A 26,679-nucleotide genomic window follows, 5' to 3' on the forward strand; every position below is an offset into this window, starting at 1 on the left:
AAAAGATTTGGTGGTTACTAGGATGTTGGAGCATGAACTTCATAATGACAATGTATTTGTGCATTTGTTTGTTTATTTATTTACAAAAAAAGGCCAAGGACACAAAAGTGACTGTAGTTGGAGAATCACTGATAGACACAGAATACAAGTATCAATCTGAAAACGAGTATTTTTTAATGACTATTATAAGTATTGAATTAATGAATCTTTTGTTGTAGAAATATATTATTAAAGTATTAAACATCTGCATGAGTAGATGATTGAAATAAATAAACATGTAAGTAATGAATGTGCTTCTGTGTAACTTTATTTCTTAATAGTATTTATGAGAGGGGTGCACTGTTTTTCGCCTGAGCGCACCTGCCCCCCAAAATGTCTGTGCACGCGCTGATTTAGGTCTTCTCCTCAGGATTGAGTCCACGGCACGCTCGGGATGCTAGCAAGGAGTCATGCCTTATCGAGGCTTTTATTGTGAAAGGTCCAACCGGTAGTACAAACAGCTGACGGAAATAATAAGGTGCGGTAGTACAAACAGCTGACGGAAATAATAAGGTGTCATTGTTTCGTAGGAAGGTTCATAACCAACAGAGGTTGTTGATGTGTGAACGGTAATGTAATATCTTCTGCTGGTTCGGTCACTTTCAGTGTTTCAGTGACGTCATTTAATAAAGCGCGCTAACGCTGAAGTAGCTAACGCTAGCAGCTGGTGAGTTACATATGTTAGCATGCTAGCAGCTAGCACTACAATATTCATTTCTCTGTGTTTTCCTTTAAAGAAACGTGTGTGTTGTAATACCTGTAGTGGGGATACCTCTATGTTATTGTAATGAAACAGCAGATAACACTATGATCTACTACATAATGCAGGCTACTACAGATATTATCTTATGTATATTCTTGAGTCAGCATTAGCGGGTGTCTGATTTACACTAGGAGGACACCTTCTGAAACGCCTTAATAATATAATGTTATGTTGTGATGATAACAGGACATGCCAGCGTTCATTAACCAAGAGAGATACAATTTGACCGTTGGCTCTTTCTTCCTGTGTACATGTCCCCATCAATGGTGCAGCTTTCCCAGGATTCCCATGTGTTTGTGTCCTGCTGAATGCTTCGGCTGCAGGTGGACTGCTTTAGTCAGCACCATGTCCCTGTCCACAGGTGTGCTGGTGAGAAGTGATGGAGCTGTCTCAGAGGGACAGGCTGTCGGAGCTGGTGGAGGAGCTGACCACATCAGGACAGCCCCAGCTCCACCAGGACAGGATGAAGGAGGTCAAGAAGATCTGCAGGTGAAGAAGCTGAAAGAAGCAACTCTTAGAAAACCGCTTATTTATTAAACAGTTATAATAGACTTGCATGCTCTACGATACCATCGTTTTAGGCCGTATCAGAGACTTACAGTGCTGCTCATAAGTATTCATACCCATGCTAAAGTTGACTAAAAAAAGGAATACCACTTTGTTTTGTGAATGAATAATGTATTGTAAATAAATAAATGTTCTTCCTTAAAATACAGGGGCCATAATTATACATACCCCTATGTTAAATTCCCATAGAGGAAGGCAGATTTTTATTTTTAAAGGCCAGTTATTTCATGGATCCAGGATACTATGCATCCTGATAAAGTTCCCTTGGCCTTTGGAATTAAAATAGCCCCACATCATCAACAAGGTTGACTCTGTGTCTCTGGTTACTCGCAGAGTGTCTAATGACTGCATCGAGCACGTGTACCACTCGCTGATGTCTCAGCTCAACCAGGAACACGCTGAGGTCCGGCTGTCGGCCTTCCAGATCGCCACTGAGCTCTTCTCCAGGTCTCACCACTTCAGAACGCTGCTGGTGGACAACTTCCAGGTACTGACGTCACTGGGCTGTCACTTAGTTTCCCTGCCAGTGTCACCTGACAGCTTTTTATGGATGCCTGGACTGTGTAAATGAAACAAACTGCATTGTGTACATGTGTTCTTGGGATTATAGCTTCTGTAAATATATCTTCTTGTGTGTGTCATGTTCCCATCTTCTGTTCTCCTTCTCCCCTCGTCTCTCTTAATTCCCTCCTCCCCCTTTGGAGGAGCTCTTGGAGCTGACAGTAGAGACGGACTCGGAGCAGCCCCTCCCCCCGCCGAAGGAAGTAGCCAGGAAGCTGAGGTCACTGGCCATCCAGACTATCCAGTCATGGCAGGCCTCTTATGGCTCAGCCTATAAGAAGTTGGCGCTGGGCTACCACTTCCTCAAACAGGTTAAGAAGGTGAGGGATATAAAACTAGTAGACTTTTGCTGTTGTTGTTGTTGCCAGACAAACTGTCCAACAGCTTCATAAACACACTTCAAATTGCTGTCCTGTTGGGAATTACAAGATTACAAGATAATGTGAAAATCTTTCTACCTGGACTGTGTTTCCCACACTGTGTGTGATGTGTGTAAGTAACAGAGTGTCCATGCTGTGTGTGATGTGTGTAAGTAACAGAGTGTCCATGCTGTGTGTGATGTGTGTAAGTGAGAGTGGCCATGCTGTGTGTGATGTGTGAAGTGACAGTGTGTCCATGCTGTGTGTGATGTGTGTAAGCGATGGTGTTCCTCCATGCTGTGTGTGATGTGTGTAAGTGACAGTGTGTCCACGCTGTGTGTGATCCAGCTGTAAGTAACAGTGTCTCCATGCTTTCAGGTGGACTTCCAGGATGCTGAGGCCAGGACAGTATCAGAGAGGAGGCGGGAGGAGGAGAGACAGAGGAAGATGGAGAGGATCTACAAGGAGAGAGTGGGGGCAGCCTCCGAAGACATGGAGGGTAATCACCAAAACTACTGCGAATGACACTAGATGTGTTCTTGGTCCGCTGAAGGTCTGGGATGAACCTTTCTTCCCAAATGAAGCAGAGATTCAACGTGAGATTTCCATATTGTGTCTTTACCAGAGTCGTGTCAGGAAATAGAGGCAACGTTGACAGAGATGGAATCATGCATGAGCCTGCTACTCCCTGGGTTTGACCGTACAGATGTCCAGACAACCAATCGCAGCCCTCCCAGCTCCCAGCTGGCCAATGCATGTCCATCAGCTGACGAGCAGCCCTGCTGCAGCAGAGACCTGAAGGAGGACAGGAGAGAAGGGATGATACAAGAGGAGGAGGAGACAAAGGAGAGGAAGCATGAAGAGAGCAGGGAAGGGAAGGAGAGAAAAGACGTAGAAGATCGGGAAGGAGAGAAGCGAGGGGAGGAGGGCAGTAGTGAAGAAGAGGAGGGGGGGCCTCCTGATGGCGATGTGTTTATCCGGAGCTCTGGGCTGGTCTCCCACTCCTACAGTCTGGACCTGGACCTCCGTCCTGGTGAGCTCTCACACACTCCCACACCATGACTGGAACACAGCAGATACAGGGATCCACACTTAGAATGTGCAGCGTATGTCTCAAAGGTGGACAGAATAGTAGAGACACTACAAACATCACTTCCCTTGGTTTGAGTTGCGGAGTTATGTGAAATCAGCTAACTATTTTTAACTAACTATATTTTTGTCCGTTGTCATTTTGGCAGTGTTCTGAGATGATTCATTCGTTCATGCAATACTTCATCCTTTCTTTCCTTTGCTTCTGTTTTCCTTCCCTCTCTTCCAGGTGTTCATGTTAAGGAGACAGAAGATAACGAGGCAGTGGTTTCCACATTGATAGACCTCCATCGACTGATAATAACCAAACACCTGCCAGCTGTGCAGGGCTGGGTGCAGGTAACATGTCATGAATGATCACATTACAACATATGGAGAGAAATGACAAATTCAATTATTATCAGTATTATATTACTGCTGCTGTGACTTTAGTCTCTGATTCATTTTGTGTGTGTGTGTGTGTGTGTGTGTGTGTATCTGTGTTGTGTGTGTATGTGTGTGTGTGCGCGTGCGGTCTGTGTCTGTATCTGCGTGTGAGTGTCTGTGTGTATCTGTGTTGTGTGTGTGTGTGTGTGTGTGTGTAGGTCTTCACCAGGTCAGGTGCTGAGCAGCAGCTGTTAAGGAGAGCGCTGGATCTGAAGAGGTGTTTAGAAGCTGCGCTGCAGAAACACAAAGAGCTCCATATTGATTACAGGACCAGGGTCCGCAGAGTGGTGAGTGACACACATCATGCTGCTTTTTTAGCTCACTAACACATGGACACACATGGAAACATGGAGGAAGATGTTGAACACCACATCTACTAGTGTTTTAATTTAATACAAAAATATCAATAACAGATACTGTTATGGACACCACAGGGATAATATAAGGCATGCTTGTATCCTTTCCTTGTTCACTGTTCAAACAGCACTCTGGAGAAACGCTGTTATCTTTGTAACCCAAACCACTCCTCATGGGTAATGGTTGAGGAACGATAAACAATTTTCAGCACTTTAAAAGACAACAGCACAGGCTGATGATTTAGTTATATATATATATATATATATATATATATATACACACAGTATTTATAGATAGTGGTAGTATAGAGCATGGCCAGCAGGTGGCAGCATCCTACCAGAAATCAAGGAGGACAACAACATCAGTGTGAGACATGGTACAGGAGTTCTACACAGAGGAGTGATGTGTTGCAGTGTTGTAGTACTCAAGACCGGTCTTAAGACCAATTTTTGAAGGTCTCAGAATCACCTGCATTTTTACTCGTTCTTGGAGGACTGAGGATTTTATTTCAAGACCACAACTGCAGGAATTTTGCTAAACTGCCTGTGCATTATCTGATTTATGTGTTAAAACTTTCAAATACTACCAATAACTTGACTTATATCTAATTTGAAACTTGTTACCATAAACCGTAATGTGAATGCAGGACATAGGAGAAGAAGTTCTGGCTGTTAAAACAAATCTGGTCTTGGTCTTGACTCGGGCTCGCCCTGCTGTGGTCTTGGTCTTGACTTGGTCTCAACCCCTCAAAGTCTTGGTCTTGTCTCAGTCTCAACCCCTCAAAGTCTTGGTCTTGTCTCGGTCTCGATACAATCTGGTCTTGGTGATGACTTGGTCTCGGTTTAGGTGGTCTTGACCACCACACTGATGTGTTGATAACGATAAACACTGAAACAGCAGCACAAAGTGCCACATCAGCTGTGGCCACGGCCATCGAACATCTCTATAGTGGAACAGGGATTATTACATATTGAAATAACTTTTAATAGAGTTCTATACAAGCAGAGTTTTATTCAGCATCTAAGGATTTCTGTCTCTCAAAGGGCTTGCATCGTTGGCATCTGCTCCATTCAAAACTTATTTTCATCACAGTGGGAAAACATTTCAAGTCCAAATTGTAACTTTCTCAGGTATGATGGGATCAACCAGGCGTAGGTGAAGAAATAGTCTTTGTCCACCCCGTAGGTGTGGCTGCAAGCAGCTGGGTGTGTGCACCCCCCAGGTCTACAAGGATCAAAATCTGGTGCTCTCCAAATCACCCTCAATGAAGAGGGTTTGGCTGAGAACTCCCCATTAGTCCCAATGGGGCCTAGTTTCCATTTGCACCATCTAGTGGCCGTTGAAAGAGCTGCAGCTTCAGATGCCGCTTACAAGTTAGACATGATGCTTGCTGCAGTCTTTAAACTGTGGAAAACTGGGAAAATACAAGCCAGCTTACTATGAAGTCCACTTAAGACTATTGACTACTGAGCTGCAACAAGACATATCTTAATATATCAAGTGTAAAGGCTGAAAGTGATTAAAAAATATATAAACCCTCTTTCTTTGCTTTCTACCTAAGATAGATAAGTTAACAAGTTAAATGACCAAATCCCAGTGCAAGTTTTTTTCTTTTTATGTATTCCCCTTCTCGTCAGACTCATCCAAACACACAGCTACTGTTGCTCTGTATTCATTTGATGGCTCTGTTCATTCCTGCATTTCTGTGGGCTCCCAGAGGGAAGTATCACGGCAGAGACCGAGACAGCGAGGATGGAAATATTAACAGTGAAGACAATTGGGAGAGGTGAGATAGCAAGGTACAGCCATAATGCATAATGCATCAGAGACGGAGAGAAGAAATTGGGGAGCAGGGGGGAAGATGTATCCATTCATTGACTTCAGCTTCTCTAATGTGCCCTGGCATGACAGCTGATATGTCTATCTGGCTGCCTCTGTATCTGGCTTAGCATCGTCATTCTGCTGTAGCTTGAGCCCGCACACACTAACTAGCCCGGTGTTGTCATAGAGCTTGCCATGTGAAAAGCTGTTCACTTCAACTAATTGCTTATTTGAGAGGGTTTAATTGGTGCTGAGATGGGCTACCTGCTGCATACGTGCAGTGCTGAGCGATAGAAAAAAAAAGAAGAGAATCCACGAGAAATGGACAGCAACCTAATGTTTCAATGAATGCAAAGTGCTTTATGGGTTTGAAAAAAAGGCATAAATGTTGTATTGTGTGAATCCATCTTTAGCTGAACAGAGCGGCAGAGTGACAGTGACAGAGCGCTGGGCGTCTGGCTCTGCCTGGTTATCACTGTCAGGGACCAGTCTGCTGCAGCAGCAGGCCCAGCACTGCGATAACCACACAACTTACAGCCCCTTTATCATAATTAGCTTTTCCTTTTTAGCCTTAAAAGGCCTTCCATTACTGGGTCCTTCTCTATCGGGCCACTGACACACCACACGATTGGTTTTTCTCTCAGCGGGCCTCTCAATATAGTCTCCCATAACGGGGGTGCTGGAGAAAGAGGAGAGGAGTGGTATGGAGGCAGATAGAGAACAAGAGAATGAGACAGAGGGAGGGTTGAGTGAAGAAGCATCTACATGAAGTTGGAAGACTATTGAAATAGAAATGCACGAGCCCAGTTATTTTCATGGCTGACTGTTCAGTGCATGGGCTCTGAATCTTTGAATGTTTGGTGTTCGCAGAATTTCACAAAGCTAACATATAGCATGTGATTAATGCCTGGTTTAGCCCTGATTTTTCAGCCGCCCATGTTTTTTGGAGCTCCCCGACAAAAGCCCCAGATCAGAGGCAGAGCGGCGCTTGAGCCTGATGCGTGAACTGTTAAAAGACGTTGGTGCCTCACAGACGTATTCCAGATATCTAGCAGGCTAAATATCTGGAGCTGTCCGGGAGCTACAACCAATGAGAGTGCAAGAGACGGGCTGAGAGGAAACCAAGGGAAGGGTCGCCTGTTACAATGGGAAGTTTACTGTATGTGTTGCATTTGCAACAAGGACCAAAGTTGTTGCACCGAGAGAAAATAGGCTATCGCTGCATCTCATGTTCCTTATTTGATAGCTCCTCGACTCCTCGGTCCTCGGCTGAACCAGAAGTTGTTCTGTCCCTCCTCGGTGAAGGCCGTCTCAAAGCTATCATTTCTGCCCCGAGGAGCGAGCATCAAGGAGGGATCACCGAGGAGAGCAGCCTTCCTGGAAGCCGTGCAGCTGAAGGTGTTGCTAACTCCGCCCAAACAGCTGACAAATTCATGTGACCCATCAGAGGAAAGGACGTCTCATCCCTATAAAACACGTTTGCTCGTTGCCTCTCTCCTCCCATGATTTCCTCGCGTCTCTCCCGTGCCCCCTCGCTGGGAGGGACTAAGACACAAGGAAGGGAGGCAAGTGGAGGACTCAAGGAGGCAATTTAAGGGTTATGAGATGCAACCTATGAATAGTAAAGACAGGAAACACATTTTGTGAGATGACAACACCCCATAAAAGCACTTCATCTGATCTCTCTTTTTCTTCTTCTTTTTCGCTGCAAAACAGCCAGGGCAAATTGGAGCGCTTGTTTCTGGCGGACATCCATTCTTGGAACAAAAGTCCTGTTTCATCATGGTATTACATAATGTCACTTGTCGTGTGTGTCTTCATGACAAGGCGTGGTTTGTAGAGCAGACAGATTCCTCCTGGTGAAAGGTCAGTAGAGTCCCGTGTGAACGGTACCGAGATCTGACCACTTTGAAAGTCGTGTAGTGTGAACTCAGCTTAGGCTGGTGGTCTTAGCTCCAGTCTACTGTTGTCATGCAAATTTAGCAAGCTCCAGTCTCACCGTCGGGACGATTAGAGCTATGCTTCTTTACACTGAGACTTTGACTTTCTTAATTTGCTTTCACACAGGAAAGGATGAGACCAGTATGGTGACTGGAGATTGCTTTCAATGACACACACATGGTTTGGGTAATTGTATGTGGGCTAGAACTGTAATCAGGCCTTTAAAGTTAGGCCCAACAGAATTCGGCCCGAGCCCGACAAGTGCATTTTGATTGACAGCTTTTTAAAAGCCTGAACCCGTTTACCGCCCGACACTATTCAAATGTGCGCACGCACACATCTCTTTTGCCTTTTGTCAAGAATGAGTCATTTCTCATTATGCACATGGTCAAAAGTTTTCCACATCAGACTTTGCTTTCTTTGCCGGTGCAACCAAAACGTAATCGCCAGAGGCCAGCCTCCGTTTCACCTCCTCAGCATCTATTTTCGCGCTGATCGAGACACATCACCTGACCGCTCATTTACTGCGCAACCCAGAGCGCAAGCCCGCCCCGAGCCCGTGTAAAATGATAGAAATTAAGACCGAACCCTTCGGGTCCCGTCGGGTTCGGGCAAAGATCTTCAGCTCTAATGTGGGCTGACCTCCCATTCACTGTGCATTCCACCATTTCTGCTTAGAAAGGCTTGTGAGAAGTGGTGTAAATTGTACGTTTCTTCTGCTGGACTGGATGTTGGAGTCTTGAGCTGTTAGGTCGTATGTATCAACAATGTCTTGAAGGCCATCTCTCAGTAAAAGCTGTTGTCACACGGTGTGAGCTGACGGCAGCCCACTGTACTGTGGAGAGTTTTGCTATCTTGGTCCGTCTTTCTGTTTTGTCTGGTTTGACCTTTCCGGTCTCTGTCCAGTAGGGATTAGCCAGTCTAACTTTTCCTCTGCTGATACTGATTCTCCACCCAGGGCATCTGGTGATACCAACATGGCGTACCAATCCCGGTGCTCTCTTTTCCTGTGTAATGTTCTCCCAGTGTTGGACTCATCAGGAGGATTTTTATAGAAGACAACATGAGGCCAGGGTTTGCTATGAGGAAATGTATTGAAGAAAGTGTATTTAATGTGGATCAGTTTGATGTCTGCAGTGATACTGATCCGACAGACTGGCACAGCCGGCCTGTAGACCCACGGGTGCTGCGTTCTGGACACAAACTGCCCTCATCTGCCTGGACTAGTGCTGGCATTGACGCCATGTCTGTTTGTAGTCCTACTTTTCTCCTTGGCTCTGCGTCTCTGTTTTCTTTGTTCATGTAGCACTAATTTCACTGCATAGACAGCCCAGTTGAATGAAAACGCCATCTTTCAAAGCCTGGGTTTCTTTTTCGTTTGCAAAATGTCATGAAATGTGAAATCATATATTGATTTGTATTATTTTGCTGTTTTGGTGAGAAAGAAAATAAAACCGATAGTAGAAAGTTATTGTATGTATTTAAATTCCCTGGGACTGCAGCCCTGAATGTTTTCTCCAAAGCCCAGAATCTTTGAGGTTTTAAAAATAACTTCAACTTTGTGTCATTTCCCCTCAGTCTCTCTGAAGGGACGGGCAAATAAAGGCAGCAAAAGTTCTGTTACTGGGGAAATATCAACATTCATTCTGTCAACTCTTCTAAAAACAGGTTTCAAGATCAGTAACACTCTTTACGCCAAATTGTTACCCTACCTATGTTATGCAACATAAAAATAGTAGGGATGCACCGAATCCAGATTTTTGGGGTTCAGCCGAATACTGAATCCATTGGTTAAGAGTCTGCCGAACCCGAAACCGAACCGAATCCTACTCCCATTCTCAGTCCATTAACACATTAAACACATTAATGAAGTAAACAATGTCCACAGCCTCTAAAATAGTTAAATGTGTAACCAAGGGTTTCTTATATCGTCTAGACTCAGGTTTGGCTTTAAAATAAAGACACAGGCTTCCAATGCCGGAACCAAGACGGCACTGCACTTCTCACTTTATTCCACCCCAACACAGTCAACCGTCAGAAAATAAAACACTTTATTCACTTCCGTTTTTCCCGTCACAATAAAAGCTCTATGTTTACTGTAACTTCCTCTTAACCTTCAACTGAGAGTTTACACAATAAAATACCTTACAAATGTAACAACTTAATGTTGAAATCACACGCTCTTTTCACATTGTTGGAAAGTACATTGCTATCGCCAGATGAGTGACAATTTTGTTTGGCAAATTTTCGCTAACCAGTGTATGATGAAGGCATGTTGGGTGGGTAAAATTAGAAAGCTAACGTTAGCTAATGAGCAGCAGTCGCTCCGCTCCCACTGTAGGGAGACTCCGAGAGAACGGCTGACAGCCCGGGAGAGGCTGTCTGGTTAACACAAGTTTTTAGCTGTGACTGTCCTTCCTTTGCCATACCTGGGGTTGCTGCGTTTTGGCTGCTGTCTGTGGTTTCCTTCATGCGCGGCTCGTATTCTTTCGGATGTCTCTTGCGCAGGTGTTTTGGCAGCGGCGATGTAGTGTGTTGTTTGTTTGTCCTTGCCGCCGCGGGACAGGTCAGCATTGTGGGTTGGGCGTGTGGCTCGGCTTGGGTCGCTTTCTTTTGGCTGGGGGTGCTGCCAGGCGGCGCTTTTTCTGCTCGCAAATTCCATTTTCACTTTCTCACAGCCTACTGCATTGAACAGTCCACCTACATTACGTCGACCAGCAAGAAGCCCAATATTCGGCCGAATCCGAACCCGAACCCTGGATTCAGTGCATCCCTAAAAACAGTAACATTGGACAATTTTCCGTGGTCTTCAGGTGGCAGATGTGAAAATGAGTCATCCGCAACATTTGTTGTGTTCTGGTTTCAAAATGATCAAGACAGTCAGAGAACAAAACAGGATGCCGGCTCTACAGGGTGATTCTTTTTTTCAAATGATGAACAGATTTCTAGGCATTCTGTTATCAAATGACTTTAAAAAACAGTGCATGTAGCTGCTGTACATGGAGCGCGCCCCCGGACCCCTTCAGGTTTCGGGTGAGCCCCGAATGTTTACGTCTGGCAACACCCCTGCTACTGAATATATTAATTTACGTTGGTGGCTAAAAACAAAGTTTACCACTTACAAAGTATCATCAATGTCATATTACAGTTATTAATCTTGCAGAGACACAAATAGATACATTTCCTCATCTCTATGCATCCTGCCAGCTGTGTATTAAAAATAAGTTGCGTCTTTCTTTCTCTGCTTCCCAAACAAATGCACATGCAGCAGCCAGATCTTTACGACACGAGGCGGTGGGGCTCATGGAAACACTAGCACCTTTGACCACAGGGGGCGCCAACATCAACACAAAATCAAAGTTCCTTCTCCTTGCTTTGAGGATTGTGTTCTGTATTAACACTTCCACAGTATCAGAAACAGGCAGCTTTCACCAAGCATTCTGTATCTCTTTATTGAAGACTGAATGTGTTTAAAGGCAGTTTCCAGTATGAGCTACGCCCAGGAGAATCCCATATGCATCTGTTGAGTGCTGCAAACGGAAGACATTGGCTTGTGTTTAGGAAAGGATAAGACATGCAGACTTATTTGAACATATCTGTTTTTAAGAGTGTATTCAGTCACTCCGGGCTCCATTCATACAGGCCCAGGCCTTGTTTACTGCTGATAACCCATCTTATCACAGCACAATGGATGTGGTCGCCTGTTTCTCACTGCAGATAAACAAAGAAAGACTATCCCTCTATTTCTCTCTTCCAACGCTCCCTCCTTTCTGTTTGTATTCATTCATTCTCTGAATGTGTCTCCTTCTCTCAGTTGTACACCAGTACTATGTTTTCCCCCTGCTCTCTTTGCCACTATTTCTCTGTTTCTCTTCATTGTGCATTCTGTTCATCTTGTTGTGTTTATTGCACCTCAGAAAATTGGTTGGTTTGTCTTCTTTCATTAATGGAGTAACAAAAGGAAGTATGGACATACATGTAGAGAGTAAAACGTAAAGGACAATAGCAAACAGTAAAGAAGTTAAGACAATGGTGGAAAAAGGAGCTTTCATAAAATGTCTAATTTCTGATACAAGTATACGTACAAGTATGCTAACCCAGCCTAAAGGATATATATATATATATATATATATATATATATATATATATATATATATATATATATATATCTCGCACTTAATCACACGTTTTTATCTATTCTAAATGTCCCTAGATTTCTTTTTGTCCAATTATGTTTTTCTCATTTTAATGCTCTGATCAACATGGAAAAGTGGATCGGCTTGCTTTGTGCTTTTGTCACCTGGCTTTGACGAGGGGGCGGAGAATTCGCATCAGCTGTGTGCTTGGCCATCAAGTGGTATTTTAGACTGGAAGTGCTGCGATGATAGCTCAGTTCACAACGACAAAAAACACACAGATCACTTTGGTCTTGTCAATAGAACCATTTGGCAACTTTTTAAAAGTAAACTTTCCATTCAGAATCTTATTGGCATCCATTTCGGTGTCTCGCGCTCGCCATCCACTCAAAACGTAACGTTAGCCTACTACTCTTTGGCCGGCTCGCAAGCCCAAACAAGTGTGTACGGCGTGCCTGTTGTTTTGTTTCCTGTCTAGCTAGATCCGGTGTGGTGTTGTAGTTTTTGTAACGTTACTAGTTGTTGCAACAGCATGTGAAAAAAAACTACAAAGTTTGCTATGCCAAAAAGAACGTTAATTTGGGTTTGCGTTAATGCCTCTAATAACGCATTTAACTGACAGCACTAATATATATATATATATATATATATATATATATATATATATATATATATACACACACACACACACAGCGGGGAAAATAAGTATTGAACGTGCCAACATTTTTCTCAGTAAAGATATTTCTGATGGGACTATCAGCATGACATTTGGGGGCATCTTCTGTGAACTCTGATCTTCAGTTCTTTCCAGAGGTTTTCAATTGGATTCAAGTCGGGTGATTGACTGGAACATTCTAACAGCTTGATTTTCTTTCTCTGAAACCAATTGAGAGTTTCGTTGGCTGTGTGTTTGGGATCATTGTCTTGCTGAAATGTCCACCCTCGTTTCATCTTCAGCATCCTGGTGGATGGCAGCAGATTCTTATCAAGAATGTCACGGTACATTTCTCCATTCATCCGTCCTTCAATTATATGAAGTCTGCCAGTGCCAGATGCTGAAAAACAGCCCCACACCATGATGCTCCCACCTCCAAACTTCACTGTTGGTATGGTGTTTTTAGGGTGATGTGCAGTGCCATTTCTCCTCCAAACATGGTGTATGCTATGACAGCCAAAGAGTTCGATTTTGGTCTCATCTGACCAGATTATATTCTCCCAGTATGTCATTGGCTTGTCCAGATGTTGTGCAGCAAACTTTAAGCGAGCTTCCACATGCCTTTTCTTGAGCAGTGGTGTCTTGTGTGGTGTGTGTGCATTGAGGCCATGGCGGTTGCGTGTGTGCGTGCAAGCATGCGTGCGTGTGTGTGTCATATCACTGACCAAACTGGGCTGTTGGGCTTCTCAAACCCCCAGGGGACTTTGCAGGGCCCCTGCAGCTTCTCGGGACACTCCAGGTGTCTCACCCCCCCTCCCCCGTGCTCATAGGTCCTCAGTAAAATGAAGAAAAGCACTGTGTCAATTCACTTTGGCAGTAGGCGAGAATGTATGATAATGACTGTTTTGATCCTAGATGGAGACAGGCTGGGGCGGGGGGAAGTGAAGGCGACAGCTGAGAATAAGCTCGTTGACAGGAAAAGGTTTGGGAAGCTCTGGGCTGGCTAATAGAGCTGCCAGCCTAGGTTAGTGAAATAAAGATGTCCCCCTACACATCATATAAGCTGACTGCTCCCCAGAGACAACGGCTGTGTGTTTGGGGGTGTTGGGGCTGGAGCAGTATAATGGGCTGAAGCAGCGGAGAAGAAGCTATGGAGCGAGAGCGCAGGGAGTGGAGAGCTTTTTTCTCATTAGTGTGGGATCCCATGGGATCCTCTCTGGGTAGTAATGAACAGGAGTGCAAGGTGCTAATGGAGATGTGGGATGTTGTGGCAAATCAAGCCTTGAATAGGTCAGACTCCACTGGAAGCTTTAGGCCTAATTAGGTTGTAAATATGTTGAAATCAGTCAGTGGCAGCAGACTTCCTTTAGCAGAAGAAATATCTGAAAATAATTTATTGTAACAATGCTAATGATGAAAACAGAAAAAAACTGATTGATTTGTTAGTTAATGAGGAACTCAAAATAATACTGTACGAACAAGGTGTATATAATGTATGATAATAGTACTGATACAATACACTTCTTTCCGTACCTTTTAAAATATTTATTTTACAAAACCCTTTTCTCATTTAACAAAATAAGCCAAAGGTTAAAAGCTGTCTAAACACAAGCATCTGCAGGAAATTAGCCTGAATAACAGAAAGTTTCAAATTTGTATTTTTAAAGACACATGAACATAGCATCCACCAATTATGCCACATATCACAGCATGTTTGTCACTAACAGGAATTTAAACTCCATAGCAATCATGGGAAGGCCTTCATGGGGTCCTGCAGGACACCTGTCCCCTGTTACAATGGCACAGTGTCAGGTTTGGGTTGCAAGAACAATGGAATAAAGTAGCAAAGATGCTTATTTTTCAGTCCACGTACAATATCATGCATGCAGTAACCGCACAGTGTCCACAGTTAGTTCAGTTACACCTCTACCTCTCTTTTGTGTGTGTGTGTGTGTAATATTCTCAGGAAGATGACTGTGTTTATAAATGCATTTGTGTATAATGTGTTCATTAAGCTAACTGTTTGTCACTTGCTCTCTCTTAGAGGAAATGTCTTGTGATAATGATGGCATTAGAGACACACCGTATTCCCAAAAGACATTTTCCATTTCAGCCTTATGAAATAATGTAGACTGTGTGTGTGTGTGTGTGTGTGTGTGTTTCCAGGTGGGAGCTATATTAACTTGTCAGTGTAGACAATGGAGACATCTCTTAAGGCTTCTTCACCTCCTTGTGTTCTCCTCCACTCACTGTGTGTGTGTGAGTGTGTGTGATGGTTAACCTGCCCCTCCCCTCCCTGCCATACACCTGACTTATGGCTGTGCAGTAATAATTTGCCAGACCTTGGCAGGCTGAGTGTACATTAGCATATAAATAGCAGATGCACTGAGTGCCCATCACAGTCGACTACATTTAATTTTTGGTTTATAAGATTGAATGGGTTTTTAAATGCAGCGCCATCAAACTTGCCAAGAGACAAATGAAGTCAGGGGAGCAGTTGTCCGAGGCGGTGCCCTCACATCATTTTTATAAAGGATAAGAGTCTTATTTAAGGGAGAGAAGGGGGAGGAGAGACGGTGAGATGCTAGAGAAGCTGAATAAGCAGACACCTGTGGAAGCAACAACATACTCAAGTTTCTCTTCAGACATGGATTTTTTTACCCAGTTATCAATCTTACTCTGCTGTATAGGGTTGGGCGGTAATACGGTATACCACGGGGTCTAAAAATAGCAACGGTATCAGTTTCAATACCGTCATTAAAAAAAATGCAATGCACTTATATAAGAGACAAGGATTAAATATTAAATTGTGGTGACCCACAAGTAAGACTGAAAGAGACATTCACCAAGGTACTGTACCTTTAAGGGAGAGGTGTTATGATATACGAGTCCAGGGTTAACGGCTGAATTATGTCAAACAACGACGGTGGTGAAAATGCTGTTGCTGCGGCGGCGCCGGCCACTGCTAGTGGCGCGGCTAATGTCAGTGCTATCTACGCAGCCACCATCAAGTTACCAGACTTTTGGCAGCACAACCCACGGCCGTGGTTTTAGCACATCGAGGCCCAGTTCCAGCTGAGAGGAATAACACAGGACGTTACAAAGTATTTCCACATGGTATCGGCCTTAGATGCCTCATCAACAGCCAGGGCTATGGCGCTGTTAGAGGCTCCTCCGGCTAACGGCAAGTACGACGCACTCAAAACATTCCTGTTGGAACTCTTTGAACTGTCGGAGCTGGAGAAAGCAGACCGCCTGCTGTCCCTGAACGGCCTTGGCGACAGCAAGCCGTCCGAGTTAATGGAGAGGATGCTGGCTGTACTGGGCGCGGTGGATCCCTCATTCCTCTTCGCCCACATTTTCCTGCGGCAGCTTCCAGCACCCGTGCGCACTGCACTGGCCTGCTCCCCCCTCTCTTCCTCCAGAGACTATCGGGCGCTGGCTGTGGAGGCAGACAGGATTTTCCTCGCCAACCGGCAGCAGTTTGTCCACGCGCTGCTGCCCCCCCAGCACACGTCTGCCCCGCTTGCACTCCACAAAATATGATTTATGTAATTATGTGTGGTTGTCATCACGTGACAGTGTGGAGGCGAAAGTAGTTTTTTGTAAGTTGTTGTTATGTTATTATTAGGGCTGTCAATCGATTAAAAAATGTAATCTAATTAATTACATACTCTGTGATTAATTAATCGAAATTAATCGCATACATAATTAACGGTGCTTGAACCGATACTTTTTAAGAAAGTAAAAAATTATTATTATTTAATAATAATGTATAACAATAACATTAACTTATTTCACTAGTAAATTGCTGTTGAACGACAAAAACAACAACCAGATAGGAAAAGGACATTTACAACAACTTCAAATGCCCCACGAAGCTGTAGTTTACCGGTTTCATTGAACGCACCGTCTGTGTTGTTTTTCCGACGGCAGCTCGGCAGCTGCAGATTGTTACATCCCGCTGTTGGGTCACAGTCCTCTACAGTAAAAGACAGTCAAACTTTACACCATTCAGCGTTAGCTGTCAGCATTTTAACCGTGTTTAATCCAGCTACTAGCTAGCGGTAGGCTAACGTTAGCTGCTGTTGAGTGTAGTGTTAACTAGCTAGCGGTAGGCTAACGTTAGCTGCTGTCGAGTGTAGTGTTAACTAGCTAGCGGTAGGGTGTTTGTGTTGCCTGTAATGTCTGTTTCAGAGCATCAGAGAGAAGCGCAGACATATCAGTGGCATTAGATTTTCGTCTGTATGCAAACGTCAATATAGAATGGATTAATCTGCGTTCATTTTTTTAACGCGTTATTTTTTCTCAGATTAATTAATCGAAATGAACGCGCTATTTTGACAGCCCTAGTTATTATTGTTTTAGTATTAGTCTTTGGTATTCAGTTTCTGAACGGTGCACAAGCCAACAGTTTGGTGACACTGTCTGAGCCTTACGTCATAATTTTTAATTAGTCAAGGTAATACCGTATACCGCGGTAAAATAGGGAGGAGGGTTGACTGTATCAAAATTTGGATACCGCCCAACCCTACTGCTGTAGATACATCATATGACTAAACATATGTGGACACCCGGACATTACACCCATACGTACACCAAAACCATGGGCATTCTGTGCTGCTACACCAGCCTCCACTCTTCCCTCCAGATGTGGAACCTGGCTGCAGGAATTTGCTCCCATTCAGACACAAGAGCGTTAGTGAGGTCCAACACTGATGTTGGTGATGCAGATCTGGCTCGCAGTCTGTGTTCCAGTCAACCTCCGTGAAGCCAAAGCTGAAGCTCCTTAAAGCTGCATTCTATCTAAATACCAAAAAGAAGTCTGTTTCTATAGAAGAAACTGAGCCTAGAAAATGAGCCTACACCTCACTTGATTTATTAGCTCAGTAAACATTTTCATAGTTTTCAAGTCCTCTTCAATAAAGCATGATGTTCATTTAGTAAATGATTGTAGCAGGGTTGCTATATTGACGTGGCTACCTTGTGATTGATGCTGCCACGGGGTCGTGCATAGTGTCCTCGGGTTCTTAGTCAGATCCACCCCTCGCTCCTCCCCCGCTCCACCCTCTCTGCCAAATATGGTCACTTCTGGCTCCAATAAACCAAGATGGCGACTTATCCTAAACTTACTTCTTACTTCTTTCCTGTGAGGTTTGCTTGTGCAAGTGTTTGAAGTCAGAGTCACCAAACTCTTGTCTGTATAAAACTTGTTCATTATGAGATATGATCATTAGCATAATCCATACCTCTACAGTGGCCACATAAGGCTGCCTGTTATGTTTATTTCATTCACTCGTACAAATCTGTTAGTACGAGTGCATGACGCCCATTGTCATGTTGAAACCAAGGGAAATAATTTTGCCTGAAGAAAATAAGTCTAAACTTAAGTACATTTTGCATTCGAATAATAAATCTTTGATCATAATAAGCAAACAGGATGAAGACTCTCACCAAGAATTCACTGACATCTTTCTATATTTGATTGTTTTCTAGAGCTGCAAGGATTAGACGACTAATCGATTAGTCGATCGACAGAAAAATAATCGCCAACTATATTGATAATTGATTAATCGTTAGTCATTTTTCATCCAAAATTGGCAGAAAATGCTGTTTTCAGCCTCTTAAATACGGAGATTTCCTGCTCTTTTTTGTTTTATATCATCTTAAACTGAATATTTTTGGATTTTGGACAAAACAAGACATTTAAAGCCATCACCTTGGACTTTGAGAAAGTGGGATGGACATGTTTCACTATTTCCTTACATTTTATAGACCAGACGATTGATCGATTAATCAAGATAATAATCTGCAGATTAATCAATAATGAAAAGGCTACATTTAGTGCACACACATTATATGCTCCGTAAAGTTCAGCTAACACATAGCTTCTAGCATTAGCGCTTGGTGGGCTGTAAACACCGAGTATAAACACAGCCGTAAATTTGCGTGGAATGTAGACTGGTCGGCATTTAAAAGTCACAAACTCCACCAGCAGTTAGCAGTTAGTTGGATACAAGCACCCCATTTCTGCACCAGACAGTCCGTGTTAACACAGCCCACCTCGACTAGTCTTACCCGGCAACAGAGCAGCCGGCCTGGTAGCTGGATAGTCCGGTACACTGTTGTTCAGCAATGTTTCCACAACAACAACACAGCAGTCTCTGAACTCGCATTGGGAGTTTCATTGAAGTTGGATGTAGTCCAGTTTGTTGTCTAATGAGCGGACACTTGCAAGCAGGATTGATGGAACAGGTGGCCGGCTAGCATTAGCTTTCCACCGGCACATTCGTTCAACGTTTCCCGCTGATGATGTCCCTTTACCGGCCAGAGGCATCGAGCAACACCGCTGGTTTCCATAGCAGGCGGGCGAAGCTCGTGTAGTGTGTTGAGTATTCCGTCTGTAATAAAGTGTCCTGCATATTCTCCGATCTGTACCAATGTATCCCGGTGGTACACGTGTGCGGTAGTTTGAATGCACATAATTGTTGTTCTAAAATTTCCTTCGGGATGAATAAATCTATCTATCTAAAAGTTTTCTGCTGAGACGCCAGTAGTGTAAATTCAAGATGGCTGACGCTCGTTTTGCTTCGGAAATCTTCGGAGAAAGACGACAGTCCAACCCCCTATGGGCGGGTTGAAAACATGCGGAAGTAGCTCCTACTACTGGCTGTAGTCCATTGCCTCTGGGAAAAAAATCTTGCGATGACACAAAAATTGTCGTCTTACGTCATCGGAAGATTTTTTCCAGACCCACAATACAGAGATCTCTCGTCTCAGGGGGACATGAGGGACGGAAGCACGGTCATTCAAAAATACTACAGAGTTTCTGCTGATACAAAGCTTAATGCTAAATCGGTCAAGTATCCCTTTAAGGTTTGATACCCAGCCGTGCTCACAGAGCTGGACGTGAGCGTGCACGTGACAGGATTCTTTGGTGTTGCATTGTTATTAGGAGCAGCCTACATATGTAGTGTTTAAGCGGAGCCATGTCTCAGATTATAATGTTGGGAAGACTACTGTCTGTTGACACCTTTATTTCCTGTATATGTGTGTCATGTTGGCTCTGAGCTAGCGACCTGTCCAGGGAGGATGTGTCTTTGGCCCAAGCTCTTTGGCTTTTTCTCTCCATTACCACTGTTTTTATAAGTGGAAGCATCTGCTCACTGTGAAACACTGAGCTCTGGCTGTAGGGAAGCCAACTGCAGCCATGCATGGGATGTGTGAAGCATACTGGCATCTTTACCATGGATGGGGATGTATCACTTTGATTCTACAGTATACTTTAATATTTAGTCGTTTGGTCCATCAATAGAAAAATCAATCATCAACAATTTATTAGTATCTTTATTACCTTTATTAGTATCTTTATTAGTATCTTGAGTATCTATTAGTTGTATAAAACAAGCAACTTGATTCTGACTATAAAAGTAAGCTAGAATCAGACCAAATGACAGAGTGCATTCGATTTCTGAAGGAACTGACTACTGGACTGCTAGATATTAAGTTAAGTACAGACTTTATTTGGGTTTTTGCTGCTTCTTGTACTTTTCTACCTTCTTCTGCTGCTGTGTGTTCTTTGCTGGATTGGTTGTGTTGTTAGGCATAATTTAGAGGATTTTCTTAAAGTGAAACTAGTTAGTGTAAAGTGTGAATTTGGGGAGTGGAGGTTAACGACTCTCAGGTGCTTTTGACTGATTAGCCAGGGTGTGGCCTCCCCACCTGTAGCCAACACCAATCACCTCCTTGTATTTAATGTTGGCAATTGCGTGAAGCGGCAGCCTCATCGGACGAAGACTCGGAGGACCAAGACAAAGGAGTCTACGCGGGAGTCTTCGTGGTAGGCTAAGTGGGCTTAACTTTATCTTTATCTTATCTTTATCTCACTTAACTGCTCGGTGTCTTCATCTGGAAATCAGTCCACCTCCTCCCTCCTCCCTCCTACCAACCCACTTTGTCAACTACTTTGTAAAAAATATAAATGACATACGCTCTTCATTCTCAACCACACCTCCTGAAATCACCTTACCATCCATCACTTCCAGTACTCTTTCCTCTTTCACCCCTTTATCTCCAAACCAAATTCTTACTTTGATTACCTCTGCCCGCCCAACCACCTGCCCCCTGGATCCTATCCCTTCTCACCTTCTCCAGTCCATTGCTCCGGACCTCCTTCCTTTCCTCACCCATCTCATTAACATTTCCTTGTCAACTGGCTGTTTCCCCGATGCTCTCAAAGAGGCAAGAGTGACCCCACTGCTCAAAAAAAACAACACTCGACTCCTCTGATGTAAATAACTATAGACCCGTCTCCCTTCTTCCATTTCTATCTAAAACTCTTGAGCGTGCCATTTATAATCAACTCTCTACCTATCTCCACCAGAACAACCTTCTTGATCCCCACCAGTCTGGCTTCAAGGCTGGCCACTCAACAGAAACTGCCCTCCTTGCTGTCACTGAGCAGCTTCACATCGTTAGAACAACCTCTCTCTCTCTTCCATTATCATCCTTCTGGATCTTTCTGCTGCCTTTGACACAGTGAACCACCTGATCCTCATTTCGACACTCCGAAATCTGGGTGTCTCAGGCTCTGCGCTCTCATTACTCACATCTTACCTGGCAGACCGAACCTACCGGGTAACCTGGAGAGGGTCTAGCTCAGAACCTTGCCCACTTAAAACTGGGGTTCCTCAGGGATCAGTCCTGGGTCCCATCCTCTTCTCTCTGTACTCCAACTCTCTCGGGTCTGTCATTCAGTCACACGGCTTTTCTTATCACAGCTACGCAGATGACACCCAACTAATCCAACTCTCCTTTCCTGAGTCTGAAACTCAGGTAGCAGCACGTATCTCGGCCTGTCTGACTGACATCTCTTCCTGGATGTCCACACACCATCTGAAACTCAACCTCGACAAGACTGAGCTCTGTTTCCTTCCAGGGAAGGGCTCTCCTACCCAAGACCTGACTATAACAATTGACAACTCTATAGTAGTCCCCACCAAGACTGCTAGAAACCTGGGTGTAACACTTGACGACCAACTCTCCTTCACTGCTAACATTGCTGCAACCACCCGATCGTGTAGATACATGCTGCATAACATCAGAAGGATACGTCCCCTTCTAACGCAGAAGGCGGCTCAGGTTCTGGTTCAGGCTCTAGTCATCTCACGTCTAGACTACTGCAACTCCCTCCTGATTGGCCTGCCTGCATGTGCCATCCAACCCCTGCAGCTCATTCAGAATGCAGCGGCTCGACTTGTCTTCAACCTCCCCAAGTTCTCTCACACTACACCTCTCCTCCGCTCTCTTCACTGGCTACCAATTGCGGCCCGCATCCGCTTCAAGACACTAGTACTTGCGTACAGGGCCACGAACGGATCAGCACCCGCTTACAATCAGAACATGGTCAAACCATATACCCCAACCCGCCAACTTCGTTCTGCATCAGCCAAACTGCTGGCTGCCCCCTCACAGCGAGGGAGAACTAATCACTCAACGAAATCCCGACTGTTCACTGTCCTGGCTCCCAAATGGTGGAACGAGCTCCCCATCGATATCAGGATGGCCGAAAGCCTACACATTTTCCGCCAAAGGCTAAAAACGCATCTCTTCCGACTACACCTTGGGTAAAAAAAAAAAAAAAAAAAGCACTTAATTGTAAGTCGCTTTGGATAAAAGCGTCAGCTAAATGACATGTAATGTAATGTAACTTAAAGATTGAATAACATTTTTTAATATTTTACTGGCATGACGATGAATTACATCACTGGAAAAATATTTGACAATGACAATGAAGCTACTTGTTAGCACCGTGGTTGTCATTGCACCCCCCACTGAAGCTGTATTGTTTAAGTAACGTATGGTCCTTCCTTAAGCAAGCACTTCCAACACACACCTTCTTTATTTAGTTGTTGAAGAACTACTTATTTTTCTTCCTTGCCTATTTTCCCGTTAGCAGCCTGCTTTTTTTTTTAATCTTTGAGTAAACATTGCCATTACAGTAACACATAGCCCGGCTTTACTTAAACAACTTTCTTATTTATTCTGCTCTTCCAGAACTATTTTTATTTCTATCTGGGCCTGTTTTTAATGTTAAAGTTTTTCCTATTACAGTGACTCATGGCCCTGCTTTACTCCGACCATCACTTCTAATTTGTCTGCTAAATCTTGAGTTTCAGTTAAAGAAGCAGTTTTTATCTCCTGTGGGGAACTCTGTGTTGCTGTGTGATTTTCTCCTTGCGTGTGTCCGGAGAATAAACCAAAGGTCCGTTAAAATGCAAAGCAGCCCCCTTTGCAGCCATGTGGGGGAATAGAGGCCATATTTTAGCCGTGCTCCCCGTCAGCAAAATGTTTCTAGAGGAAAGCTAATTCTACTGTGAGACTTACAGCTCTGCCAGGCGGGCCGACAGCACTCGATGCTATCAGGATTAAATTAAGGTGAATTAGAGACAAAGAGGCAGAAAGAGGGGGAAAAGGGATGATGTTAGGGCAGGGTTTTCCTCCAGCTGGGTGATCACTTCTTAGTCTTAGGTCATTGATCAGAGCAGAATAAACCAGCCAGGATTAAAGTAGACAAGAACAAAACCTATAGAGCCTATATCTGTGTGTGTGTGTGTGTGTGTGTGTGTGTGTGTGTGTGTGTGTGTGTGTGTGTGTGTGTGTGTGTGTGTGTGTGTGTGTGTGTGTGGATCCATTGTGCTGTGAGAATGAAGAAGTGTAGCAGTGGAGGGGAGTAATGGAGAAAGTTTGGTTTGGTGTTTAAAATGTTACACTTGTGTTTAACAGCATTCTCTCAGCTTTTCTTTGGGAAATAATTCAAATCAAGTCTCAGTATCTCAGACTTCGCTACATCCTTTCTGAGATTAAAAGGATCATTTGCAGTTTGATCAGTCAGGGAATTTAACCCACTACCTTTTGCATTGTGCATTTCACACTGATACAAGTCCCTTCATTTGTAAATGCTAATAATGGAGTTCACTTTTTGATTTTTACCAATTACTAGGGCTGGGCAATATATGAATATTATATCGACATTGATATATGAGGCTAGACATTGTCTTACATTTTGGATATCGTAATATCGTGTGTCATAAGGGTGTTTTCCTAGTTCTAAAGCCCTTTTTAAAGGAATTACAGTAAAGTGATGTCATTTTCTGAACTCACCAGTTCTAGCTGTTCTTTTATTTGCCTTTACCCACTTTGTCATTATATCCTCATAACTGATGATTATTTATCTAAACTCTCATTGTGTCAATATTTTGTCAAAGCACCAACAGTCAACCCTACAATATCGACATTGATGTATTTGTTCAAAAATAAAATCTGATATTTGATTTTCTTTATATCGCCCAGCTCTACCCATTACTATGAAAAAGGAGAAAAAAGTGGAGGTACATATAGAGACATGAAATATATAAATAGTTGTTACACCCTCTTAAGGATAGCCATGTCAAGCAATAATACCATTATGTATTCACTGAGAACTATTTGGCTGTTTTCCAGTTTGTAGCAGATGTGTGCAGACTGCAGCGCATGTGAGCGAAGAGAAAAGCCGTGTTGTATTTTAATTTGAGCTTAAACCCGAGCCTGGCATGGTGGAATAGTTCACCTGTATGACGTCTCCTCATCCTTTCAAAGAACTTTGTGGACTCCAGTGTCAAGGTCGCCATAGCTGCAGATTATCGACAGAAATAGTGTGGGTGTGAAACTCCCAGTGGCAGGAGTAATGGGGGTCAAAGGTTTGAATACGATTGTAAAGCAATTGCTGTTGATGTCAGAAGTGCCATGGTGGTGGTATTTATTTCAAAGAAGGGTAGGGATGATTTTCAAATCTTTAAATAGTCATTCAATTATAAAAAAAAAAATCAAATACTATCATCTTGTCTTAAAAAAATATATGTTCCCTTGTTTTGTTTTTACTGCGCTCAGTTCAGCTCTTCCAACCACAGGCCGAGGATGTGAGCGGAGCTCTGGTACTGTTCACTGCATGGTCCAGCCCCACTCAGAACACATCTGTATGCCTGCAGCTTTTACTGAGTGATGCCAGTGCTCGACTACATGTAGCTTACTCATCCACAAAACGGTGAAAGCGTATGATTGTAAGACTTGAGCTATGATGGTATTTCTTTGTGAAGTTTGCAAGTTCATTTCATTCCCCTGGCAGCTTTGTCTTCTTCCAAGGACGCTTGATGCGGTAAGGGGGAATTGAAAAGTGAAGGCCCCTCATGTACTCCAAAACTAATATTCAATCTTTAATAATCAATACAAATGAAAGTCTGTGGCTTGTGCGGCAGCGGAGGCCACACGTAAATTAAACATGGTCAGAATGGATTTCACCTGGCGTGTTGAGGCAGAAATCAGGTGGGACAGGAGAAAAACACAAACTGCAGTAGCTAGCATGGCTAGGAGGCTAACAGCAGCTGTGTCTGTGTCTTAGCAAACACTGTATTGTCTTGTATGGATGCCTATGCACTCGCTGCAGCCAAGCAGCATCTCGGTGGTCTCGTCACAGCTGCAGACTACATACTTTGCTTTCCAAAACGTTGCTTAATGTAAGCAGATTGTGTTAGTTGGCATTCGTTTGAAGAGGATCTTTTGGCTGGTGGACAGCAGTGACAGAGGGCACCTTTTGTGGGCTTTCGTGTTCACACGTGCGTGTGGACTTCATGCAGACATCTGCAAAGATGTTGCAGACAATGACTTCAGTCACCTGACACGGACCTGCTCAGCCGAGTGTAAGCAGGAAGTGTATGTGAGCTTCAGGTGACTAGAATTAAGAGTCTGGTGAACTGGAGTCCCTAAATTGCCTGAAGGTGTAAATAGAAGTGCAAAGGGCTGCAAGAAAGGTGCTTTTGTAAAAGTGTTGGATGGAAGCATTGTCTACAAGTGTCCTATATGATCAGCAAGATCACCATCAGGGCCGGTTGATGCATTTTTTTGTAGTTGGTACCGGACCAATTTTACCGAACAATAAGTAAGCAGCAGCCTGCTGTTTTCAATTTAAAAAGCCAATCAGGCAGCTGAGTTTACAGCTGACAACAAGCAGCCGAGCCAACATCGTCAGTGTTTGTAATACGTTGTGACGGTTGAGTTACATAAGAGTTTAAATCAATATTAAAGTATATATATTAGACAGAGGAGGAATACAGCCAGGGCACCATGGTTCTTCTTCTTCTTCTTCTTCTTCTTCTTCTTCTTCTTCTTCTTCTTCTTCTTTAATAGCTCTTAGACTAGCCACCATGTCCCAGTCTTTGTGGCTGCAATAATGACAGCTAATTAGGCTTTAATTGTTTAGATGCTGCTTAACTGAATAGTGAATATTGTAATATGAAGTGTGTGTGTGAGAGCTGCACCCAGAGGTGTGTTGAGGGTTGTGACATGGTTAACTGATGCCGTCTTATGGTTCACTTGTGTGGGCGGGCTTCAGTCATCATCCAAAGACTCATCGTTTGTAAACTAATTCCAACATTGTAATGTGCTTTATCAGCAGACAAACACACACACACACACACACTCACACACTCACACACTCACACACTCTATTATTACACACTAATGAAAAAGAGGCCTTTGGGAATAAGGGGATAGTTTAACGTTAGGTTTTACTGCTCCTCTTAATGCTAATCACTGTGATTATTACGCTGGTAGAATGGAGTGTGTATCTGTGTCCCAGCTGTTAAAGACACAGCAGCAGCCACCACACACACACACACACACACACACACACACACACACACGCGCACACACGCACACATACATCTGTGTTATGGAAATGACCCCTGTGTGTATGGAGTGTTGTGTTCTGCATTGTAGCCCAGCCAATGGCTAACAACCTCACCAGGAAATTAAAAACCATAAATTCTGCTTAGTGCTGATAGCTGGTCATCACACACACAACAAACACACACACATACACACACACACACACACACACACGCACGCACACTCGCACACTCATCCTAAGCA

At 43.7% G+C, this 26,679-nt stretch overlaps 1 protein-coding gene and 1 long non-coding RNA gene across 4 annotated transcripts in view; one reads left to right on the top strand and one right to left on the bottom strand.

Annotated features, from left to right (window-relative positions):
- Window positions 1-520: 520 nt before the first annotated feature.
- The window catches only part of uvssa (UV-stimulated scaffold protein A), a 43,003-nt gene continuing 16,844 nt past the window's right edge, over window positions 521-26,679 (top strand). The window contains exons 1-8 of one of the 3 annotated variants that reach the window (XM_031319574.2): window positions 521-706; window positions 1,164-1,291; window positions 1,703-1,856; window positions 2,074-2,250; window positions 2,668-2,788; window positions 2,915-3,322; window positions 3,608-3,717; window positions 3,963-4,091. In XM_031319574.2, coding sequence (XP_031175434.1) covers window positions 1,182-1,291; window positions 1,703-1,856; window positions 2,074-2,250; window positions 2,668-2,788; window positions 2,915-3,322; window positions 3,608-3,717; window positions 3,963-4,091 — 1,209 coding nt within the window. In that variant the 5' untranslated portion in view covers window positions 521-706; window positions 1,164-1,181. Of the gene's footprint in view, window positions 707-1,125; window positions 1,292-1,702; window positions 1,857-2,073; window positions 2,251-2,667; window positions 2,789-2,914; window positions 3,323-3,607; window positions 3,718-3,962; window positions 4,092-26,679 lie in introns of all 3 variants that reach the window. The other 2 variants (XM_031319576.2, XM_031319575.2) reach the window with 2 other exon arrangements.
- LOC118495587 lies at window positions 9,688-25,333 on the bottom strand. The gene is made up of 3 exons (XR_004898053.1): window positions 25,322-25,333; window positions 20,263-20,266; window positions 9,688-9,760 (listed from the first exon to the last, which is right to left on the bottom strand). It is a non-coding gene; the product is annotated as an uncharacterized LOC118495587 (long non-coding RNA).

The sequence above is a fragment of the Sander lucioperca genome, chromosome 1 (genome assembly GCF_008315115.2).
Source record: "Sander lucioperca isolate FBNREF2018 chromosome 1, SLUC_FBN_1.2, whole genome shotgun sequence".
Lineage (NCBI taxonomy): Eukaryota > Metazoa > Chordata > Actinopteri > Perciformes > Percidae > Sander > Sander lucioperca.